The 24,155-nt window shown below is 39.8% G+C and overlaps 1 protein-coding gene and 1 long non-coding RNA gene across 2 annotated transcripts in view; one reads left to right on the forward strand and one right to left on the reverse strand.

Annotated features, from left to right (window-relative positions):
* CDK19 (cyclin dependent kinase 19) overlaps window positions 1–24,155 on the reverse strand; it is an 86,743-nt gene that overhangs the window by 25,689 nt on the left and 36,899 nt on the right. The window contains 2 exon segments of the mRNA XM_083608620.1: window positions 9,229–9,369; window positions 19,043–19,153. Coding sequence (XP_083464746.1) covers window positions 9,229–9,369; window positions 19,043–19,153 — 252 coding nt within the window.
* Window positions 1,617–6,619, forward strand: LOC310760364. Its single transcript, XR_014546928.1, has 2 exons — window positions 1,617–2,748; window positions 4,383–6,619. It is a non-coding gene; the product is annotated as an uncharacterized lncRNA (long non-coding RNA).

A 24,155-nucleotide genomic window follows, 5' to 3' on the forward strand; every position in this document is an offset into this window, starting at 1 on the left:
TTAAATCATTCACATGCAAACAAAAGCAGTTAACTATTGGAGCGTGCCACTATATCAAAACAATCTGTAGAAAATGATTCATGAGCACTTGGCTTACTAAGCCATTAATTCAAGAGAGGATCAAAATTGTTAGCATGCTTCCACAAGAAAAAGTGAAATTTGGCACACCCATTATCCAAAACATCCTGATTACCAGGGGTAGGGTGAAAATAGGATATTTTACACATTGAAAGTTCAAATGTTCCCTGCTGCAAGTATTGTGTAGCTGTGGGTAATGGGCAACTATAGCTGTCCCTTTACATCAGGAGAGTGTAATAACAATTAAACTTTAAAAAGCCTCTCAAATAATGTGAACTTGGCTCACCTCACCTTACCACCCCAAAGTGTGCATATATGAAGCATACCTAAAATGGCCTTGCCTTTTTCCAAGATGGCAGCATCACTATTTTGTACAAGTTCCAGTATCTTAACTATGCTCAAGAATTCCCTACTGCCCAACTATAGAGTGCATTGTCTAGAGCAGGGATGAGCCTCTAGCTCTCCAGATGTTGTTGAACTCCAAGTCCAATCTGCCTCAACCAACATGACCAACCCTCAGAGATGGTGTGAGTTGCTATCGAGTAACAACTGGAAAGCCACAATTTCCCCAGCCCTGGCACCTTTGTAAAGCTCTTAGTATGACTGCTGCTAGGGGACTTGGTGAGGTAGCCAAGGACTGCAATGTGACCTGTAGGCGGCCACGAGTTGCCCATGCCCACCTCTCATCTAGCTAGTAGCTTGCCCAGTGTCTCTCATTGACTATTGAAATAAAAAAATTAAGGTCTTAGATATATAAAAGATAAATGTTCGTAACTGCATATATAAACCATATGTCTGAAACCCCACAGAAAAAGTCCTGAAACCATTTTGTCCCTCCCAAATTGACCTCAAATATTTCTCTGCAAGGTTGAAGGAAAATGGAAAAGCCTCCTCATTGTCTTTTCATTCACAAATTCTGTCTTAAGGGTATGTCTGTGTATGAATAGGGTGAGTCTGTGACCTGGCTCGGGAACTAAGTATTTATCATTACAAAAGACTGGCCAGGCTCCCCCGGGTATCCAGTCAAGCAACCATTAACAGGTAACCTGCCAGACAGGAGATAAACAATGCACTCAGATTTCTGTTGCAGACCGCCCTTTCTGTGATGCAGGTATGATGTATCTGGGGGGTGGTCTTAAGCTATACCCCTTTCTGCAATGTAGGTATGATGCATCTGGGGGTGGTCTTGGACTCCAGGGCGGGCAATTTAAAATGTGTATATAAGGGCGGGCACACCTTTGTTCTGGGTCCTCCTCCTTTCCTGTGTGTGAGGGGAGCACCCTGTTGCAACAGTTCAATAAAGATCAGGCTTACGAGCTGCTTTGCTTCTCAATATTCTCTGGTTGGCCTCTGTTATTTTCTCCGAATGATGGAGAACCTACAAAGGGCTCTATAAGGGATCTTGTGTCCCCCATAAGGGAATAAGGGCAGATTTTTGTTTATTACAGAAAGGAAGTCACTTTTTGAAGTCAGGTGCACAAACTGAATTTAAACAGCAAATTATGTATCTGTAGAACCTTCACTCCCAAATTCCATGTGGTGTTTAATGGCTAATTTTAATAAGCAAAGTAATAGGACATTGTGCTTCTTCTATTACTGATTGTGGGAGAGCCTAGCAATTTAAAAATGTGCACTTTTTAATTATTACAATATAATAAAAAGGAATGAGTAAACATGATACACTGGATTTCAAGATGTTTATCCTGCCATGCTCGCCTTGTGAATAATGTAGTGATGTGTCTGTGTATTTTACTAAAATTGAAACCAGTGGTCAGTGTTACATGACCCTAGTTGAAACTTCATACAAATCACACCATTGAGGTAACACTACTGGAACAAAAGCAAAGTTGCAGTTAAGTATAGACTAAAATATAGGGAAATTGTTTCACAGTTTAGTTTTTAAAAGAAGTACAGTATAACCTGATATGATCAACAGAGATGGTATTGCCCACACAAAGATTCAGATACCTGAACTTTCAAAAATGGATGTCCCATCCCAATTAATATTTTATAATGATAGCAGCAGATTTGGGGACAGCTCTTCTGCATACTCTAAGTGGAATATTAAATTCTTTTATAAACGGGTTAAAAGGGATTGAGTACTGAAAAGGAATCAGAGCTACTGAAATAAAGAATTACTACTATCAAACAAGATCTGCGCTAAAGCAGCAGAATTAATGTTTTGCACTTTCCTACTGTCAATGTCTGCTAGTACATATTAACTTTTGAGAACTGAACTTTCAGTTGGGCTCAGTTTGCTCTAGACCATTGAACAAATAACAGTATTTACATAATCTGAGTAGCAACAGGTATGGGTGACCTGGCTATGGTAGTGTTCTATACTGAAAACATTTTGACTGTTAACTTTGGCATAGTAACTTGCATATGATTCAAAAGCATGAGAGAAAAGAATGGTGGCCATGATCTTTGACATGTATTGTCCATGGAAGCTAATTGGCACTGTCCATTCTCTGGGTTGTCAGCTGGACCGCTCTGGATCTAGATGGAAAATTAACCTCAGATAACAACAAGGCCTTGTGCAGTAGATGGTTCCAAAGTTACTCTGCACTGAGTGCCAACAATCCAAAAACCAGAACCTAAAGGCTGAGAAAAGACACTCAGACAGGAAAGGAAGACTGTGCTTGGCGTGGTGTCTAGGTTCACTTTCAGGTGATGGAATGTATTGTACTGGAGTGATTGTTTTCTGTTGATGAGTAGGCAGCCTACCATGCAATGAATATCACTGAATTCCAGAACATAGCTGCATTTTAAGTGATATTTTTTTAAATGGAAAATCTGATCACTGATCTCTAACATCTGTTTAATTCGGCTCTTTCTTGAAGGCAGGTGATCCAACAAGAAGGGGAAATACAAAAGGGATAAATGGTTGGGGAATTCCCTAACCATCTAGCCCTTTTAATTTATTTGAGTCAGTACAGTGCTTTGTGACTCCACAAATCATTCCCGCAAAGCTCTAACTGGTGATAATATTCACTTTTTGGTGCTGCTTAGCTGTCATTGCTACTCCAGTCTGCTGCTGCCTCTGTGTCTTCGGAGACGTTTAAGGTTCTTTCTCCTTCGGAAAATGATATGAGCCAATCAGTTCCACGAAGTGAATATGGTGATGAGACAGTGTGCTAAGTTTTCCCACCTGTGGCAGATTTACATTGGTAATATAGTGATGGAGAAGGGTAACCCCCCCATACTGTGGTCCCATTCTAATGGGAGTGGGGAGCTCTGGTAATGAAACCAGAGATCCAATCATGAATCTCGCTAAGTTTGGCCCTTAGAGGCTTGAAATGTATAATTCCACATTTATAATGCATGCTGATACTTTTTAGGTATTCTGATGAGTGTATTTAATAGAAGTAATAAATAACCCGGAGAAGTACTCTGTCCTACACAACACTCTTGATATGCTGAGAATGCATGCATGCATGCATTTTCTAACTTATAACAACTTTCAAATATATGTGATGGTTAAAGTACATGCATGTAACTGCCCATCTGACTGAACTTAGGGGCCTTAGGCTAAATGAAACATGTTTGAATCTTCAAGTGAAATAGAATGTTTGAAGGGTGGGCAGGAAAGAGAAGGGCAAGAATGTGACATGACTATTTACAGACAGAGGTTAATTTGTTTTAGTCTTTTTTGCGGTTGAGTTGGGAATACCTCAAGAACAAGTGGTAAAGAACAAAAAACAGATTCCTCCCCCCCCAAAAAATACGTTGTAGCGATTGTTCTGTAAAAAAGAAAGTAACTGAAAAAGAAGCTAATTTTAAATCAAGGATTCTGTGAATTCCAGACTTTTTACAATAGTACCACTATATTATACAAATAAGAGTGATATTTTTTCACCATCTGTGCATGCTGTTTTGAATAGCAAATTGTTAAGACACAATCAGCAGCACTATTTAAGAGCAGCACTCTAAAAATGCCTATTATAAATATTCCCTGAAGGACTTATTATATCTAGATGACACAAACAATGTCCATAAAATGTCAACAAACTAAATATCAACATGGTACCAAGGACAAAGCCAAGAGATTAACATAGTTTTCCTTGTCTTCTTTACGGATACAATATTTTGCCACAGGACCGAAGGAGAAACATAACCCACAGTATTTGCTGGGGTGGAATGAACACAAGGAAGCAAACCAAAAATGAGCCCCACTGAGCTGCACCCATAAAACATTTTAAATGAATGTTTCTGATGGCAAGTTAATATGCAGCACTCTAACAAAAGTTGTTTTGAGCTAGACAGTTTTATAACAAACTTTACTTCCTTTTCACTTGCCTCAGATTTTTCGTTTTCTGCACCAGGGGACTGGAGTCAAGGGATAAAGCCAAGTCAGGACCAAACTAAGAGGCAAGGCTGAAGAGCAAGCTATAAATCAGGACCAGAGGAGGACAAAAGGAGACAGGAATGCACCAAAGCTCATCAAGACTCTATTGCTCAGGCAAGGCTCAACTGGAACAGAAAGACGACTTCTACTCCTTCCTGTCCAGGAAGATCCAATGGCCAGCTTTGGAAGGAAGAGTCTGACCAAGTTGGGAGTTGCCAACCTGGTGCCCATAAGCAGCACAGTAACTGCGAAGACCTTTATTGGTGTCCCGCCTCCCCACGGAGCTCTTCCATCCGGCAAAAGGGGAATTGGACATTTCAGGGCGTATTGGTTTCCCGCGTACACCAACGGCCCTGGGAGGGGGCTGGTGTGGGGGTAATAATTTGTTATTATTTTTATCATAACCCTAATTTATTATTTATACCACATGGGTGAGCTACATACAGATTTCAGTATTCTCACTTTTAGTCCTGGGCACCATCTCACTCATCTGGGATCACCAGCAACAACTCGGTCCTGACATCTATACATCAAACATGTGCCTTCCCCAAAAATATGGTTCCAGGAAAACATGACTATGGGCTGGATTCAACAACCCAGTTCCATTAGTGGAAAACAGCACAAGAATTCCCACTAGCACAATGGGGCTTTACCTCCCCACCTCTCCCAAAACCATTCTGGAGGGTCAGTGAAAACTCCCAGAACAGTATGTGGTGGGAGGGAGAGAGGGAGATTGTTCTGTTGGGCAGGCAGAAATGCTTATGCTGACTGAATGATCTCCATAGCAAAGAGTTTAATTCCACTCCACAATCTCTTCCCACACACTGTCAGCTTTTCTAGACTGCAAGTAATGTTCATCACCTATGGAAGCAAGCAGGTCACCATACATTCAACATGCTAACCACAACTCATGTCCCTATGTCCCTAATGATTGGATCCCGCACACTACAAGTATTCAACCACTACCAGAAAATGTATGCTCAGCATGAAATCATGTAGATGAAAGGTAGGTCTCTAAAGGTTTCCTATTGTACCTTCTTACACAAAGATTCTCATTTTCTGTAGCCGTCTCTCTGAGGACCAAGGAACATATTATGTTAAAAGCATGCTCAGATTTCTGTGCAAACCACCGAATCCCTAATCTGGACCGGGTCTGCAATGCAGGTAAAAAAAGGGGGATAACCTTTCACCTTCTTCTTCATGATCCCAAAGAAAACTGCACATGCATGCACCCACATCAGAAGGAAGCCTCTGTTGATGTCAGATCTGGGTGGGAAGGTGTTGCAACTGCTATTTAAAATGCACATACACAAATGCAAGTATGTTTTGCAAACAACTCTTGGGTGATCTTTTCAAGTAACAGAATGCCATTCAATGGTCTGCTAGGCAATTCTCTAATCCAGCCCACTGGAAATATTTAGCATCACGTCCTTAAGGTTTGATACTCATCAGTTTCCAACTCCTGGGATCAGCAGCCTTAGAACACTGGCTCCTTTCTCCATGGAAGCAGAATTACTGTCATGGGCCCCTGAGGAAAGGCAGCCTTCCTGGTAACATTTGTTTCCTGTATGAGATGCACAACAGGATCTTATATTTGTTTTGTTTGCAGATCTATATCACCACTGAGTAGCTGAACTATGACTGGTTCTCACAATATTTCACAGTTGTCTGTTATTTGAAATTTTCAGTAGGGGTATTTTATTCTCTCTGTGAAAGACTCTCCTGTCAGTCAGGACTGGTATAACATGCTCCAGGCTCCCCTCTACTGTTCAGCTTCATGGATGTCCATGAATACTTTCATCAAACGCTACCGCCAAAGGACAAGTGAAAGTTGAGTACTGTCTAAAAAAGCAAACAGACAAGGTAAACAGCTACCTTGTCAACGATCCAGGGGGCAGTCCACAATCCAGCATCAGTTACAGCCTGACTGATGATCTAGGTAACAAAATTTCTATAGGTGGCAGTGAGATTAAGAAGACATTTAAGCACCTGAAGTTGAAAAAAATATTCCCAGGGGCTTACTCTAAGTGTGTGTGTGTGTGTGTGTGTGTGTGTGTGTGTGTGTATTTGAGATGCTGTTAGTATGTTACACTTTTTGTATTTATCCTGTATTTAATAATACTGTAAGGTTTTGTTGTGCTGTATTTTTGGTCATATTTTTGGTCTGATGAAGATAATAAACAGGAGAAGAAGAAGGAATGCATGTCATGATGGCACTTGTCTGAAGGTGCCTGTGGATCCTGTTAGCCATGAATGCCAACAACTCAGGAGCAGCATGGCCAGAAAAGAACTGGCAAAATACTTTCCATTTTCCATGACTGATTCCACATTCTCTGCATGGATTTAGAGAATCAAGATCAATAACGGCATGCAGGCACATACTGCGGTGAGACCCATGACAGTTCTGCACCAGATCTCCAAATAGAGCCACAGCACCCTAAGGGTGTTTCAATAAATTCAGAGCTCTCTTTGCCGCTACACATTCAAACTGCTTCCGTTTATATTTCAGGGGTCTCGCATTAGCTGAAGGGCTTAATTTTTCCAACTCCCATGAATACTACATTCCAAAGGCTGAAGAGAAGGATCCAGCTATCAAGAGGGAGGAGGGAAGAAATATTTTTTCCATTAGCGCTCACTGATGAAACTTCATCCAATCATTGACAGCATACCAAAGGATGGTCTCCCAGTATCCATAACAGTGCAATACAAAGTTGTTAATGTGTTCAGAGTTCAAATAATTTCATTATTTATTTATATACTGCTATATCATAAAACAACATCAAAGCAGTAGTATCTATATATATAATAAAATCACACACATAAAATTAAAATCAGACACCATCAACTAACTATTATGGAAATATGTGTTCTTAATTGCCTGCAGAAACATGGCAGAATAGAGGAATTTTCAGCAGGTATTTAAAGGTTGAAACAGAAAGCACCCATTGAATCTCTAATGGCAGAGTATTAGAGATTGACTACAGAATCATTTAAATTACACCCACACTGGACACAAACAGCTTATGAAAACGTTTCTTTCACCTTTCAATAATTACGTACAAGCCCCTGAGAATAACTGTGCCTTAATGCATTTGAGTACTATTTATGTGTGCACATGAGAGAAGGTAATAGCAGCAGTGAACTCAAATGGTGACTTCAGTATCTGCCCCCCCCCCCATACAGTCGTACCTTGGTTTTCAAACAGCTTAGTTCCCAAACATTTTGGCTCCTGAACGTCGCAAACCTGGAAGTGACTGTTCCAGTTTGTGAACTATTTTTGGAAGCTTCCTGCAGGCAATCAGAAGCTGTGATTTGGTTTTCGAATGTTTGGGAAGTCGAATGGACTTCTGGAACGTATTCCGTTCAACTTCCAAGGTACGACTGTAAAAAGGAATGGCTGCACCCAAATACCGTATTTTTCACCCCATAGGACGCACCTAGGTTTTTTTTGGGGGGGGGGAATAAAGAAAAAAAATTTTATTTCCCCTCTTCAGCATGCCCCAGGCTTCGGAATGCAGGCAGCTCTGCGCGCCGGGCTCCCTAGGGTTGTGCAGGGTTGCGCGAATCCCCGGAGCGCAGGCAGCTCTGCACAACCGTTGGGAGCCCGGCACGAAGTCGCGCCAGTCTCCCAAGGATTGCGCAGAGCTTCCTGAAGCCTGGAGAGCGAGAGGGGTCGGTGCGCACCGACCCCTCTCGCTCTCCAGGCTTCAGCGAAAGCCTGCATTCGCCCCATAGGACGCACACACATTTCCCCTTCATTTTTGGAGGGGGAAAAGTGCGTTGTATAGGGCGGAAAATACGGTAAGCAATGTTAGATTAATAAGATAAGAAAAAAGCCTCTCCACTTTTTTAAAAAAACAAACTTGCACTGTCCCGTCCCTCCCTTTTGGGAAGTTGGGAGAGGGGGATGCAATGTGACTTAATATTGCCACCTTGCGGAAGAGGTGGTTTCTTAGATAAATTTCTAAACAACTTTTCATATTATTCAGCCGTCATTTACGCTCGTGACAGAATTATGAGGCCAGTGGTTTGTTCTCATGAAACAACAACTGTTTCTGGACGATCAATATCTCAGCTTAACAAGCCTCCTGCATCTGCGTGCATCTGCACACATCTGCTTTACCCCTGTTGTGCAAGCAGGGAAACAAGCTAAGAAGTGACAATTAACTCTAGCTTTCTATTGCATTGAAAAAGCAGAGGTCAATGGCTTCCAAACAAAGCAGGATATTAAAAACATGAATTAATATTTTGGTTTGTTTGGAAGCCATTAACTACAGTTACCTGACCTGAATATAATGAGAAGCTAGAGCTCATTGCAGCTTCATGGTTGTTTTCCTGCTCATGTGAAGGGAGGACAAAAATGGCTCTATGCATGTCCAGGAGGCGCTTTCATACATTGGCTTATTATGACAAGATACGATTGCACAAATGTGGCCATAGTCTCCTAAGGTTCTTCCTACAGCTTGTTGAGTTTCAGAATGGTAGACAGCCAAAGTAACCGAGAGCAGTTTAAACGGCTACCTGCTTTTTCAGTGTAAAGTGTTCTTTGGCTGATGTACTGTTTGCTTATAAAGCTTATTTGCTAACTGGATGAAGCACCAGAGACTTGCAGCAGATGTTGCTGTTAAAAACCAATGATGATACAAAGTTTACTTTTGCCATGAAACCCCTAGGAGTATTTAAGAACATGAAGAAGTGAAGCAGTTTGTGGGATTCCCCACCCCCACCCTGTTTTATTCACTTCCCAAAAACAAAAATGTAATCCAAATTATTTCTAAACAGTTAAAAATCACAGCACTTACTAAGTCTCTGTGAAGCACCCAATTTGCGTGAAGATAATGAATTCCATCAAGAATCTGATAAAGTAGTGATTTCACCATAGATCTTGGCAACTGCATGGGTTTCTTGTTTGCTTTTGAGGCACGATGGAACTTGATAATATGCTAGGAATAAAAAAAAGATTACAGACATGAATGTTGATGAAATAAAATTCTTACAGTGAATTTTAAAAAATAAAAGCCTTGCATGTTCCAGGTGGCTTTCTGAAACTGAAGCATGCTGGCTAAGGGGACTCTCAGTCTGGTGAGTTGCAACGAGCTATAATATTACTTACCTGAGTGGCACCTTTTTACATCTACATGCCATCTGGTATATTTTCAGCATCTGTTCTCCTGAGGAGGGATTCTACTTGCTTAGTGTTGTTATTGTGACTTTTTGAAACTCAGCAAAATATAATTCAAGAAATATAAATTTGAAGCTTCTCTAGTTCCAAAATCAAGTGTGCAAGTATGTCCCATCTTACATGCTTTTACATCTGACACTTCAGAAAATGAAACAATGTGATATGATATTTTAATCTCCTTGGATATGAGATTACTAGGATTGGAATGAATTTTATTTTCAGATTTGCTTCTCACGCTTTCCCAATTTCTATGTAATTTCCCGTTGTTTTAAAGCAATTTTATTAAATTTAGCACTGTGTTCTTAAGAGTCATAGACTCTGGGAGATCTGTGCCAAATAAATGTTTGGAGTCAGTGGAAAACAAATTATGGTATGCAAACCCCACCCCAATGTATTTTGCTTTGTTTACATTACATGTTTGGGATAAGAAGATACAGCCCAGGAGTTCTTTTCTTAAATTTTTTATCAGTAATTAGAGAAGGAAAGTTGAGATTAATGGGAAAACAGGGATAAGGCGTATGGTCATGGGGAAAGGCTGGGGTCAATCATGAAAGAAGTAAGTCTCAATTGGTGGGATCTACTACCAGGTTGCGATCTGATCTAGGGTTGGTCACAACAGCAGCACTGCTACCATGCAAACATTAAGAATTGAATCCTCAAATGCATGTTATATGCCTGTGAAGAACAGTGGGCTACGTGTGTGAGAGGACTGGTGGGTGCAGTGGCTGCTCCATCATTCTTAAAACCCAGCAGTCAGACCAGAAAGTAAGTAGGACCGACCAGAAGTGACTTGAGGAGGAAGAGGCAGGAGACTCTGCCTCCCTCAGGGGAATAAAGCAAGGCAGGGTGGGGAGGTCCCAAGAGAGGAAAGAGGCTGATAAGGCACTTGAAAGGAGTGGAGAGTCCATACATGGGAACAAAGGAAAAGCAAGAAAGAGGGGAAGAAGCTAAGAGGGAGCACATGCAAAACAAAGAGAGTGACTCAGAGTAGGAGTTGTCAGTTTATATAAAAGGACAGGATGCTGGATGAATGCTGAATCTGTTGACCTAAGACTCAACAATTATTACACCAAGCCTCAAATAACTTTGTTAGACGTAACAAGTACATCCATCGCATTAAAATATTCATACTGATTTTTAATTGTATTTTTATTGCTTCTTCTATTTTTTATTTTTGGGGGAGCTTGCATTAAATTTTGAATTCCATTAAAATGTTTTAGCATCTAGCATAGTGTATTACAGCTGCTAAGCAACAGGCAACCCCCCCCCCCACACACATTAAGTGGTTTGCTAAGGCCCTCAGGAATTTTCAAGTGGTCTGAGGTGGGTAGAAGTTTAGGAGCCACTGCTCTAGAGTGCACGGGAAACTGAAGTAAGAAGTTGCTGGAGATCTGGCGATTGGGGGGATGTTACTTGGTTAGTATCACAGGCACACACACCCAAGAGAAGACAGGGACTAAGTTTGTGCCCTTGGTTGTTACAGATTAGTTCAAAGATCTGTTTCCAGTGCAATATCTTTGTCCCAGTATTAATATGTGAAGTGCCCTTCCCTGATCACTGAGGTCTAATTGCACATGTATCAGCAGCTGCTCCCCCATATGGAAGTTTTCAAATAAGGTGCAAACCCTGAGAATGCTACACTTGGTCCCCACCTTCCTTCTCCTATCTCCAGCACAACTCCACACCTTCCTCCCTGGTCAGCCTTTCATCTGCACTGCTGCTAACCATCCTTCCTCTCTCAACCAGGGCTTCCCAACATTTCAAATTCCAATTTAGAGGGTTAGTTGGTTACTGCTGATGAGAGATAAAATAAAAAATCATACTAAAGCTGACAAGAAAAGGAGGAGGGAATTCATGCCAGAAAGAAGATGAGGAACAGAGAGGAAAATGCCAATTCAAGGCTGTTTTCCAATTTGGTTGGCATTACAACCAGAACCAGGTCTCCCCACAGGTGTTTCCAGGGAAGAAGGGCTGACTTCTTAGACACTCAGCATCTAGAAAGGCACAAGCTCTCCATTGTGAAGAGTCTATAGAGAAAAAGAGTCTGGGGAAGGAATGCTTATATTGAGCTTCTATACTATAACCTTAAACTTAATTGAAGCTGTACTGTTTATTATGACCGTTATGTAATGGATGTCTTCAAGAAGTACAATTAAGTTAGTGCTGTCTGTGGTAAGTTAAAGACAGATTTCTCCACCAGCCCTATTTAAAATATAAACTAAAGCCTGAGGACTTACATAACCTGTTCACTGGACCAAAAAACTTAAAGCACCCAGAGATTACAGATTACAGTATTTGTAATTGCAAATATTTCTAATTAGGTTTTTCTCCACTTCATTGGCATGCAATCAGCTTAAATGTGGAAAAACAGCTAACGAAGAAACATATACAGAAGTTGCAATGCTTAGAAATCACTCCAGAAACTAAATGCTCAGCCCTATTTCTCAATTTTTATTTAATTGTTTGCAAAAAAAATTCATACCTCCAGCATTAAGGAAAAAAATATGGCAATGAACAGCATAAAAGCAACAATAAAATTACCGGTACATTAGTAAAACAAGTACAAAAAACATCATAAATCAGTAGATCAGCTTAATACGAAAACCCTGAGGGAAGAGATGAGTTTTAAGCAGGCTCCTAAATGCCAGGACCTTAGCTGCCTGTATGATATTCATTGGGGGCATATTCCAAAGGGCAAGTGCTGTCACACTTAATGCCCTGGTCGTAGTGGACATTAGATGAATCTTGGGACAATAAGGCACTGCCATGTGTTTTTACTTAAAATATTATTGTATTCTACTTATGATCTGGAGAACAATTTATTTCCTATAACAAAGTGTACTGGAATTGATGACTCTTAACTAGTAGCATATTGACAAATGAATTGTGCCGTCTTCCATATTTATGTTTGCCACCCTTTCCTTGGCATGTATGTCACTGCCCTCTGGCAACTGCAATGAGTTTCAGCTCTCCTTCCAACCTTGGAGCGCTAGTGGTGGCAGTGTTCATCCCAGAAGTCAATCCCCTCCCCAGAACCAAGGATGGGTGGCTGCACAGGCCAAGCTACCTAGAGTATGTTCACCATGCAGGGCCAAAATGAAAAGCCACCACATTCTGTCCCAGAGCAGGAAAGTAAAGCAAGATGCTTCATGAGTCTGATTAAGGTGCATGGAGCATTTTAGCTAAGCAACAGCAAAAAAAGATGTGCTCTCCTGTAGGAAAATAAGGTGCAGGGCCTCCTCAGCTGCGCAGAAGCCAAAATAGCAAAGTAAGGATAGAGATTTAGCAACCATAATTTTTGTATTGGTTTCCAAGTCTAGTTAAAACTGTTGATCTATGGAAATGTACCATCTTTGGATTTTATTTTATTTTTCTAAATCTGCCCTTTCTCACAGAACTCCTTCCTATAACACCTATGTGACACATCCTCTCTCTTCCTTCAAATTATACCTTAAATTCAGTCCTTCTGTGATACTTCAGCATAACCCATAGTCCTCATCCCCTACTGAAACTAAGCCCAAATATGCACAAATGCCCCATCTTTCTCCCCTCCATTCATCACCTTTCTCTAGATTGGATTTTTGATTGTAAAATCCTCAAGAACAAGGACCTGCCTTTTTGCTTATTATTCTAGTGACAGTAACACAGCAAAAAGTGTTACCTTCTGCTTGTTTATGTCCTAGCTCAGTGGTACCCAAGTATAGTCATATTATTTATCACTGAATTATTGTGCCTATGAATTTACAAGTTCTAAACTGAACTGAGATTGGGGTTCTTTTTTAAAATGTTGAGCACAAACAATCTCAGGGAGAAAACCTGCTTTATCTTTCTTGCACGAAGCAGCTGAGGAAGAAGATATTTGAGTACAGCGAGAAGGCAGAGACTAATAGTGGCCATTTAAAACAACAGTAGAGATTTGAGTAAAGCAAGGGCGGAGAAACACTGGGGGTGCTTTAAAAAAAACAGTTTTGACAAGGAGAAATAACAGAGGCGTGTACAAGACAGAAGCTCTCACCAAAAAGCTAACACAACAGAGGCTCATATTGATAATATGGCAGTTAACTTTTCAAACTTTGGTGAAAAGAGAAATGTGGAAGTAATATATTCCTAGCTTATTAGATCTGATTTAAGGAACGCTAGGAAGCTGTACGCCGGCTCCCTTGGCCAATAAAGCGAGATGAGTGCCGCAACCCCAGATTCGGCCACGACTGGACCTAATGGTCAGGGGTCCCTTTACCTAAGCGCCTCTAGGACCACCTTGCACACAAAGCTAGAGAGGCTCAGATAAGCTTATATAACAACATTTGTACTGTGTGTGGAAAGGAAGGTCATACAGCAGACTATGTCCAAATTCAAACATCAGAGCTCTTTTTAAAGGCCACAAATCAAACTGTGGCAGAATAAAGTATTCACATGCTCAGGAAAGTAATTATACCCTGGACTGCAGCACTACTGCTATTGCAAATGTTCCAGCTATGATGAAATCTAATTGCCTGACCCAAGAAAGGAAAAGCCCTGGACAGACTTTTGTTTTTTAAAGAAACAAAACCATGGGATTCTGACTAGCTTTCTTGATTCTCTGTCTGGTACATAAAAATAGGAACTTTTTCAGCATCTTCAACCTCTAGAGACCACCCTGTTCAGTACAGAAATGGTGCACAGAGTTTTAATACAGATTTATGCAACTTACTTATCTAGAACTATATTTTAAAAGGTAGATTAACCAAATCAGATATATCACTGATTCTATTAACATTTATACTTATTTTACTATGTTTCATTAAATACATTTTTTAAAAAACAGAAACAGAAATGGCTTTTCCCCAGATACTGTTGGAACCAGCAATCTATCAATTAGAAAACAGATGGAGGTTTTTCCACCAACTTATAGACCTGGTTTTGACATCACATTTAACCACAGTGAAAAACAAACTATGGTGTAAACATGTATGAACAATCTGCTGCTGCGTGTTGAATAAAGGTCCCTACTTCACTATCTCCCCTGCTTCCACTGTTGCCACGCTAGAGAGGAAACAAATCAGAGGCTGGCTTTGCACTATGTGTGAACCAGTATTCATGGCTTGTTTATCTCTGAACAAACCATGAGCAGTAAACCAAACCAACATCTGTTCTTGGTTTACTGCTTGTTCTTTATTTGGAGAGAAAAAGTAGCAAGTGCTAGTTCACATGTAATGTGAAGCTAGCCTCTGGTTTGTGTTCTCTCCAACAGGAGCAAGAAGAAGAAGAAGAAGAAGAGTTTGGATTTGATATCCCGCCTTTCACTCCCCTTCAGGAGTCTCATAGCGGCTAACATTCTCCTTTCCCTTCCTCCCCCACAACAAACACTCTGTGAGGTGAGTGGGGCTGAGAGACTTCAGAGAAGTGTGACTGGCCCAAGGTCACCCAGCAGCTGCATGTGGAGGAGCGGAGACGCAAACCCGGATCCCCAGATTACGTGACTACTGCTCTTAACCACCACACTGGCTCTCAAGGACTTTTGAGGAGTGCACTCCAGCACACTGCTTGTTCATCTTAAGCCAAACTTTATTTTTAGCTATCATTTAATGTGATATTTGACCAGGCATTCCAAGAAGGCTTCAAAGCATCTATAGTTGTTTTACTTCTTTAATGTTATGAATGCTTCTATATTTTCCTTATTTATTCCCCAATAAAGCTTGTGATCCCAACTAGATCTTATCTCTGTGCTAAATTAGAACCTTCTTCATATGACTTGGTTTCCTCATAAGTCATGGCTTATTAAATTACTGTTTATTGCAATGACTTAGTGTTCCATATGAACCTTGAATTTAAGTATAGCTTGGTGCTGACATGTAAATCTAGCATCCATGGTTTGCACAGGCATCCCACTGCAGATGATCACCAAGAAACAAAGGCATAAGACAACATCAATTGGAAATCAAGCTATGTACTGGAGAAACAACCCATGTTAGGCAAACTATGGCTTAGCACTGTGCATGAACCAGGGCATTATTCATTTATTGTACTTGTATTTCACCTTTCTTCCAAGGAACTCAGAACGACACACATGGTTCGCCTCCCTCTCATTTTATCTTCACAAACAACCCTAGGAAGGTAGGTTAGGTTACAATATAGTGACTGGTCCAAAATAACCCAGGGAGTTTGATGGCTGATTAAAGGTTCAAACCTTGATCTACCTGCTACTATTCCACTGCTCTAGTCGCTACACCACGATGGCTCTCAATCTAAAATATAAAATACTACTAGTATAATCAATGGCCCAGACTACCATCTTTTTTATCCTGAAAATTTTAAATACTACTCTTTATTTATAGCACAGAGCATGCAAACAAATATGACACCAAGAATGTAAGTGATCTGATAAAAAAATGTGTCCTTAAACATGTGGGTTTTAAAGTTGGTTTTGAAGGAGTAGAGTGAAGGAGCTTTACATACGTTGATTGGGAGGCTGTTCCAAGTGTAAGAGGCAGCATGGAAAGAGACAAAGTTGGGAGTGAGCAAAAAGACAACGGGGGCAGGGGGAGGTGGAGTGATGCTTAGAATACGTGACAGAGGGAGAGTTATTCAAAACATGAGGGATAAAGTTTTGGCCGTCAGCAACTTCAGTCACTCCCCAGAGAAAGCAAACATTATTCAAAGATGTACATTATGGAGCTCAATAAACAAAGAAGGCATGGATCCTCCTAGAGCTGTGCCCTTAGCAACAATCTTTTCACATTTCATTTCACTTTTTAAGTTTCTCACTGGCCCAAAATAATTAGTTTCTCCACACTTCTGAAATTCCTCCTCCCAGAATTGCATGCTTCCTAAATGATGAAATAGTACAATTGCCCCTATACATCTTCTAACGTTTTATACAAAATATTAAAAAACCAAGAAAGCCAACAGGAATAATGAAGTAGCTAATTTCAAGGATCATAGAATATTCAGATTTTGGGATCCAAAAACACTCCAAAACAAGGCTTTGCTTGCAAAAGTAGAGGGTTGAAGCAATGACCAGAAAGGATCACAAACTAAGATTCTGAGTTAATTCATATTTATTCATGAGAGTCACTTTACTGGAGGACATCCAACACTATTCCAAGAAGGCAGGGCCAGCAATGCAGTTACTACCCACACAAATCTTACTGGCAGAGAGGGAAGCCAGTGTTTTAGTGGTAAGAAACGACAGCATTGGTCCCATCTATATGGCTTGATCATATGCACATTCTCAAAGCAGAATGGTACCTCCCTTACCCCTTACCACTGCAGGTATATGTGAAGTAGTCATTAGCCTGTGGCAACTGCGCATAAATAGTTTTACTTCCTTTAACGAGCTGCATGATTTAGTTAGAAAAATATAAAGTACCTTTTTCAATGGTTCAATGTACAAACATATTTAAAAAGTGGAAGCGTATATCTGAAAATTGTTAGTAATAATAAATTGGTGCATTGCACAGAAAGTGACAGTGCACAGTGAAATATGTACACTTTGCATTATGACTGCATAACAGATAGCTAACAAGTAGTGGTGACCCGACAAACCTATTATTCATGTGGCAACTTTCACACAGTGCAAGCAGCAAGATCTGCAAAATGAATTCTTAAGCACACTGCTCATTTTAGCAGCAAAATATTGTTTTGTGGTTGCTTTTAAAACAAATGAATTCAACTGATGTACAGAGTTAAAGTTCATGCATATAAAATGAAGTTATTCGTAATAAGACTGTGATACTTTGGGGATATTAATTGTACACTCGTTCTTTGTGCAATTAACTTCAATGGGGGAAAACTTCGAAAATGAGTGGGTGCAAGCTAGTAAATCTGTAAGAACAAGTCTACCCAATTAAACTATAAGCAGCATGCAGTAACATGAACCTCATGACTTTATATCATTTTGATCCAAGTTTCTTTTTACTTTGAACATTTTGTGTGTGTGTTTGTTTGTGTGTGTGTGTGTGTGTGTGTGTGTGTGTGTGTGTGTTTCTTTTCCTTGACAGTAAGCTATTACTCATGTATTTTGTAATGGCTTTTCAAAGTGTGGTTTCCTTGCTACTGTATGTTTTACAGAAATTTGTCCCAGGCAAGCCTAAATTTCATGTTAATGTAATCCAAGTTCAGTATAGCTTAAACTGATTAGGGAAGACCAGTGGTAATTAGACTATTTCCACAGGAGGTTATTACAAACAAACTGCTAACAAATATGTTTGATTTTCATATTGTACATGATGCACAAACATAAACGTTCGCACACCAACTTCTAAGCAATATGTGAACAGACTCCTAATTTATATTGTTATTAAAGATTTTCTTGGTTTACGAAAGTACATGCCGTGTCTCTTTTTTTCAGGTTGTACAGTGTTTCTTACAAATCAGTTACATTTGTTGTGAGACCTTAGTGTTGAGTACAGTATAAGGTTGGGGAAGAAGAGGGGGGAGAGGAGGGTGGGGTGGTGAGGCTTATATTCTTTTGTATAGTGTACTGTGGGGTTTTGTGTTGGCGTCAGCTGGGTAACTTCTCTTTCTATTCGTTTATTACATTTCCTTGGCAGTGAGAGGTACTGGGGGGCAGGGTGTGGTTGTCTGTGGTTGGCTGCAGTGGGGTTTGTTTGCATTTGTTGGCGGGGGGGAAGAGGGCTTGTTGGGTCAGGTAAAAACATTCAGGTCATAAGCCCTGATCTCAAACAGTTATCTGGATTGCAGCATTGCAGGCATAGCTATCAATATTTGCATACTCCTAAAACCATAAAGCGTAGAATAGGGCAGTGTGAATTAAAACACGGTGAGAAAACCAGTAATATTACACATCAAAAAAGGGGAAGCTGGGGTGGGAGATTTCTAGTCTTCATGAATAAAAAGAAGCCATGCCTCTAAAAATGAGGATGTCTCAAGACTGTAATTATTTTACAGGAGCAATTCAAATGCATACTGGATCTTTAGTGCAACAAATCCACTTAAATCATAAAATAATTGGACATTTGTAAACTGACAGGAAAACACATTGATGAGTGTGGTATGAATAAAGATCCACAGGAATCCCTACAAGCAAATCAGGAAGAATACAAAACGAATACTCTATGTCATAGAACCACCCCATAAACAAATCAGAACAAATTTCAATAAAGTCAAAATGAATGAAGTCTGACCACCGTGTAAGCTTTGTGCAAGCAAATCAGAATGATGCTAAATAGGCAGGTCATCTGAAGAAGCTCCTTCTTTTAGGCCAACTTTTTTATAAAAATAAATAAATCATTTTGGCACTCAAGCTATGTCTCTATTTCCAATTTGCCTTATGCGGCTGTATCTATATAATAAGCATATGAAAATCTGCACAAGTTCATAAATTATTCTGATTTCTGGGGTTTGGGATTTATTCATTTTTACAGATTTTTACCATCCCTAACTATGGATATGCAACCACAGCCAGTCAAAGCACCAATAAATTCTGAACTTACCCACAAATCATGTTCGGCATAATCAAACAGCAGCCACACTTTTCTGTCACTATGGGAAAGGAAAACTTTCTGTAATGCAATCACATTAGGGTGCTTCAGTTCTCGCAAAAGCTGTAAGTGAAGAGACAAAATCATCAATACTTCTGTCACCACAAAATGGACAATTTGCTTTTAATTTGTCAAAAGGATTTGAAAATTCCAGCAATTCCGGAATAATCAAAGCACAAGAAGTACCTCATTTACAGAACAATAACGGAAGCCTTTCCCCCAAAGTAGTACAAGAGGAGATCAAACAGGAACAATGTGTATAATCCCCTCCAGGGACTGATCTCTGCAGTGGACCCACATACATTGCCTCGAAAGTGAGAGGATTATGGAATTATGGATGCTCTTTGCCGATTCCTCATTTTCCCTGCAGCCCCCAGTCCCACCTTCCCAGCCCCCAGACCCCACACTGTTCCCCTCAGCCTCTGGAGAATGTTTTCAAGAGGCACAGGTGACAGCAGAGGGGAGAACCCTGCAGTGCAAACTGAAACTATCCAACCCCCTTTCTCTAGTGCCAGCAGAACTCCACTTAGTGTAAGTCAGGGTGCAATATATAGAAATGTATCCTAAAAGCATAGTCCAACTTTCAGCCTAACTCTTCAGTGTTCAGGTTGTTTATTGCACTAAACTGATAAATAAATGGAATGCCATGAACAACATAAACCAAAGGCTTCATTTTGTTCTAGGATTAAAACATAGTAGCAGTTGGCAAGTATTATATGGTCATTTAAAAATTCTTAAATGACCTTTACAATCTACTGGCCTATAATCACAAAAGAGAGATCAGTATGAAGTTCAGGAAGGTTATTATTTAACCTGCCATTTCACAATAATTTAATTTCTCTCTTTCCCCACTTCCCAATTTTTAACACAGGGTATTGAATTCAGCATTCTTAAATATAACCTTTAAGAAATGTCAATCTATCGTGGATTTTGACTTTGACAAAAGTTCCAATTTTGCACAAATATTTAATTACTAAACATTGCATAATCTGGAGCATGCTCAAATATAACAAATTCTTGTCATACTGGGCACGTCTTTAACATATTAAGTATATGTAAGAAAAAAAATATTTGTGTTGTTGGCAGTGTTTAGGTGAAAACGTCTGAGAAGAGTTTTGTGATTTGTGGGTTGATTCCACCACAAGAGAAATCTCCCTAAAATACAATGTTCAGCAAAGATCGAATGTGCTTTCTTGGAAAAGTCCAGTGCAGTGACGCAACAGACTCACTCACAAAAAATAAAGCAAGCCATATGGAAAGGAAGAGAGTTTGTCTCTAAATCAATACAAGTATCAGTAAAAAAGTGCCAAGCTTTAATCCAGGAGAGGCAGAATGAGAGAAAGAGAGGAGAGGATGCCCTGTTCTCCCCTGGCTTCTGCTTCATCTGCTGCCAGTGTACAGTCCCCCCTCTTGGGGAAAAAGTGGGAGGAGGTTCCTCATCCTTGCTTCCTCATTCTTGCTTTAATCTGTTATTTGACATAAAGCTTTAGTTGAGTAACTGATGAAGCCTATTTTTATAACAGTGAGCCAGAGAGCAAATAATCTCTTTTATTTGCCTAGGCTATTTTGATGCAGTCCTCTAACAAGAAATGAAAAAGAGCCTTAGAAGATAAGACGGCCGCTTTTTCAATCGGCACATGGCAGCAGCTTATTAAACTGAAAGAATTCCTACACTTCTTTCATTAGCTCCACAAGGCACCTATACTGATGTTTTGGCAATTTGAAATAACTATTGCTCCAGGCCAGCAGTGGCTCTTGTCAGAGAGAAGGAATTTTTGCCTATTCTACAGCCCATAGAGCACCACCTCCCATGTGGTTCTGGAGGGTCTTCTGATCTCCAGAGCAATTTATTCTTCAAAGGGCATAGAGGTTGCAAGGGAAATTTAGCTAAAATCACCTCTCCCCCTTTACTGGCAGGAGCCTTTGCCGGATCAGAGCTTAAATACAGAGCTTATACAGTCATGGAGAAAAGAAAGTACATCCTCCTTGAATTCTGTGGTTTTTCATATGAGGACATAATAACAATCCTCTGTTCCTTAGCAGGTCTTAAAATCTGGGGGATCTGGGGGATCATTCAACTAATCTCCTCCCCTTTAGGTCCAAGGTCTAGGTGGAGAAAAGGAGGGGGGTTTTTCATTACTTATTTTATTAACAAAGCCCAGCTTCCATACCACTGCTATCATTTAGTATCACTTGCACCCTTAGCATATTAACTTTCCAATAATCCCTGATAATTGTGGGATGGAGGTATGGTACAAAGTCGAATATAGTTACTATATTTAACAAAGATAAATATTAAACAAGCATTTATGTTTATTTATTACAAGATTATGTAGCGCCCAATCTTGTGGTTACTTTAATATGCAGTACAGCTTATTTTACACTGCAAAACCAATACAGGTTTGATGAAACAGTTAACTTATTGAAACTCCTTTGCTGGGTTGCCCTTGTACTTACTCCACCCCAGTTAAGCCTCACCGACACTAAAACAGAGCGCCTTTGTTGAAACCTCTGTTTCAACTCCTACTGATCGTTTGGAACATAGATCTGTTTTTACTGTGCTATCCTGGAATCTTCCTCTGGCTTTCCAACCAGACACTACAGCCTAAAATTCCAAGCTGCCTCTCATTTCTTCACCTTTGAGGGATATACCGTACATATTTTCCCCTCATCTCTTTAGCCTGAGGCAAGTGATTCAGCTACTCCAACAAGTCTTCGGCCACCAAGCCACTCTGTTTTCCTTTTGGGTCTTCCTTTTTCTTCTTGACCCTCTTCCTCTGATGTCTTCTTGCTGTCCACCACAAACACCATCAACAAACACTAACTCCCTCTCTGATCAACACAAACTGATACAACCAACGCCAACTCTCCCTGACTAGCACCCAGCCGTATATTCACTTATTCTGGCTCCTCTAGTGCAGCCTTAGCAAACCACACTGTCTAACTCAGAATTCTAAATCTGAAGCCACCTACCATAATATACATATCTTCTAACCTACTCTTGCACACAGGCAGATGGGAAGGGCCTCTACATTTTTATAGCTTAAATTTCTAAAGTTGCAAGAAGTACAAGACAATTTATTGTAAAAGCATCACTAAATGCCAGATCCTTCAAACAGGCTGGATGCTGACTGCTCATAGCTTGCAGAACTATTGGGATGCCAGTTTCGCCTTCAAAACCAGAATTAAGAGGACAAATCACTTAACCAACTAAGAATGGCTATTCACTGCCTAGGATAAATGGTGTGCAGACATCTGAAACCGAGCAAGGGAACTAAAATGCCCTTAGGATATTTTACACAATAACTATAGCTTATTGAATCCTTGATTTTTAAAAATACTTTCTTGTGCATTGTTGGCAAGTGCTGCTTTTCTTTTTTACTACAATTGCTCAAGTCATGCAACACCCTTGTTCCATAACAAGCATTTTGAAAAGCAGTTGTTCTATAAATAATTTCATTTCAAGATCTGAAAATGTTCTGGCATTAATGAACAGCATTCTTCTTAAACAAAAGCATTTCAAGTGACTTTAAAAAGGATTATGCTTTGATTCAAGTAAAGGAAATGAGACAATTAGCATTGTGCTTTCATTCCATGGGGTTCACAGAAAGAGCATAAATAAGTTTGGCACTTTTACTGATAGGAGGCACAGTAAAATATCACAATCACTAGCCTGCATATTTTTCAATAGGGATGGGCTAAGTCTCTAATTCCATCCTATTTCAGTCTTGCTGGCTCTTGATCATAGCTGTGTTCCATCCCATTGCGTCCCCTGGTGCCCACTGCATCCAATTCATCTGCACTTGTCCTGCTGTATGCATTCCGTGCACACTTAACTTAAAATCAGCAAGCAAGATCAGGAGCATCAGATCAGGTTACTGCACTGCAAAGTGGACCAAACAAATTTCCTCCTATGCCTATTTTTTAGTGCAAAGGTAGAAGCAGTCAAACCCCCACACAAATATCATCAAGTTAACAATTGTCTATTCTGAAATAGGGCATATACCACACCCAATCATAGTGACCAATGCGGGAAGGTAAAAACGGTAGCAGAAAAGTTTAATAAATCAGGCAAGCTAGATGATTGCAAGAAAGGAGTGGTGATCTAGCTGAATAAATGATAAGTAGTCTGCAAGTGTTCACAATATAATTTCAACATATTTTATGTCTGCTGATTACATGGGTGTAAATTCTTCTGCAGACATTAGACAAGGAAATCAATGAAGATTTGTAGCAATATTAAAATCTCTTCTAAACCTCACACTTGAGTGTTGTTGTTTTTAAAAAGCCCAATATGTACATGTAGAATTTTATGAAAAGCAAAGAAAAAGAATAGAAAATAAGAATTATGTTCAGACTTTAGGAATGTGTCTTCATTATATTTTTATCTGAGCTTAAACTATGCAACATGATAGGAGTAAGTAAATGTTGCAGATGTCTCTCTATACAGCCACCTAACAATGTACTGAACACATTAAGAGTCAAATAACTAAATATGATTAGAAGTCCAAAAGGTAAAGCATACAATATTCATTTTCCCCCTACAAAATGCTAATTGTGTAAATTGTGACTGAATTAAGTTTGCACAGATTATTTCCATATCTGATTTGTTTGTTAAGTGTTTTTAGCTTGCTCTTCAGCTGAAAAAAGGCTTCCAGAACAGGCTTACAAATATCAATAAACAGCAGCTTCATTCCCAGCATTGCTCAGGAATACTAAGAAACAAAAAAATTAGTGCAGTTTTGAAATCCATGGTAAAAATCAGTGTGGTTTTGAAAGGTTCAATCGACAATTTTGATTCAAAATGACAGTCAATTATACTCAGATACAGATGAAAACCTGTACCTTGATCTCAGAAGCTATCATACAAAAATTGGTTAGCTTCAGAGGTATTCAAATGCATAGTGAACAAACTTTCAAAAGGAAAGGAGACTGGGAAGGAAGAAAGGGGAAAGCAAACTTAGGCAATGGATTTTAATAATAGAATTATTTTAACAGCCAGCTGTACTGGATAGAGTTCAAGGATAGCACGGGCAAAAGTTGGTGTTTTTCCAGTAGAGCCAGT

Source organism: Podarcis filfolensis, assembly GCF_964270895.1.
Source record: "Podarcis filfolensis genome assembly, chromosome: 3".
Taxonomy (NCBI): domain Eukaryota; kingdom Metazoa; phylum Chordata; class Lepidosauria; order Squamata; family Lacertidae; genus Podarcis; species Podarcis filfolensis.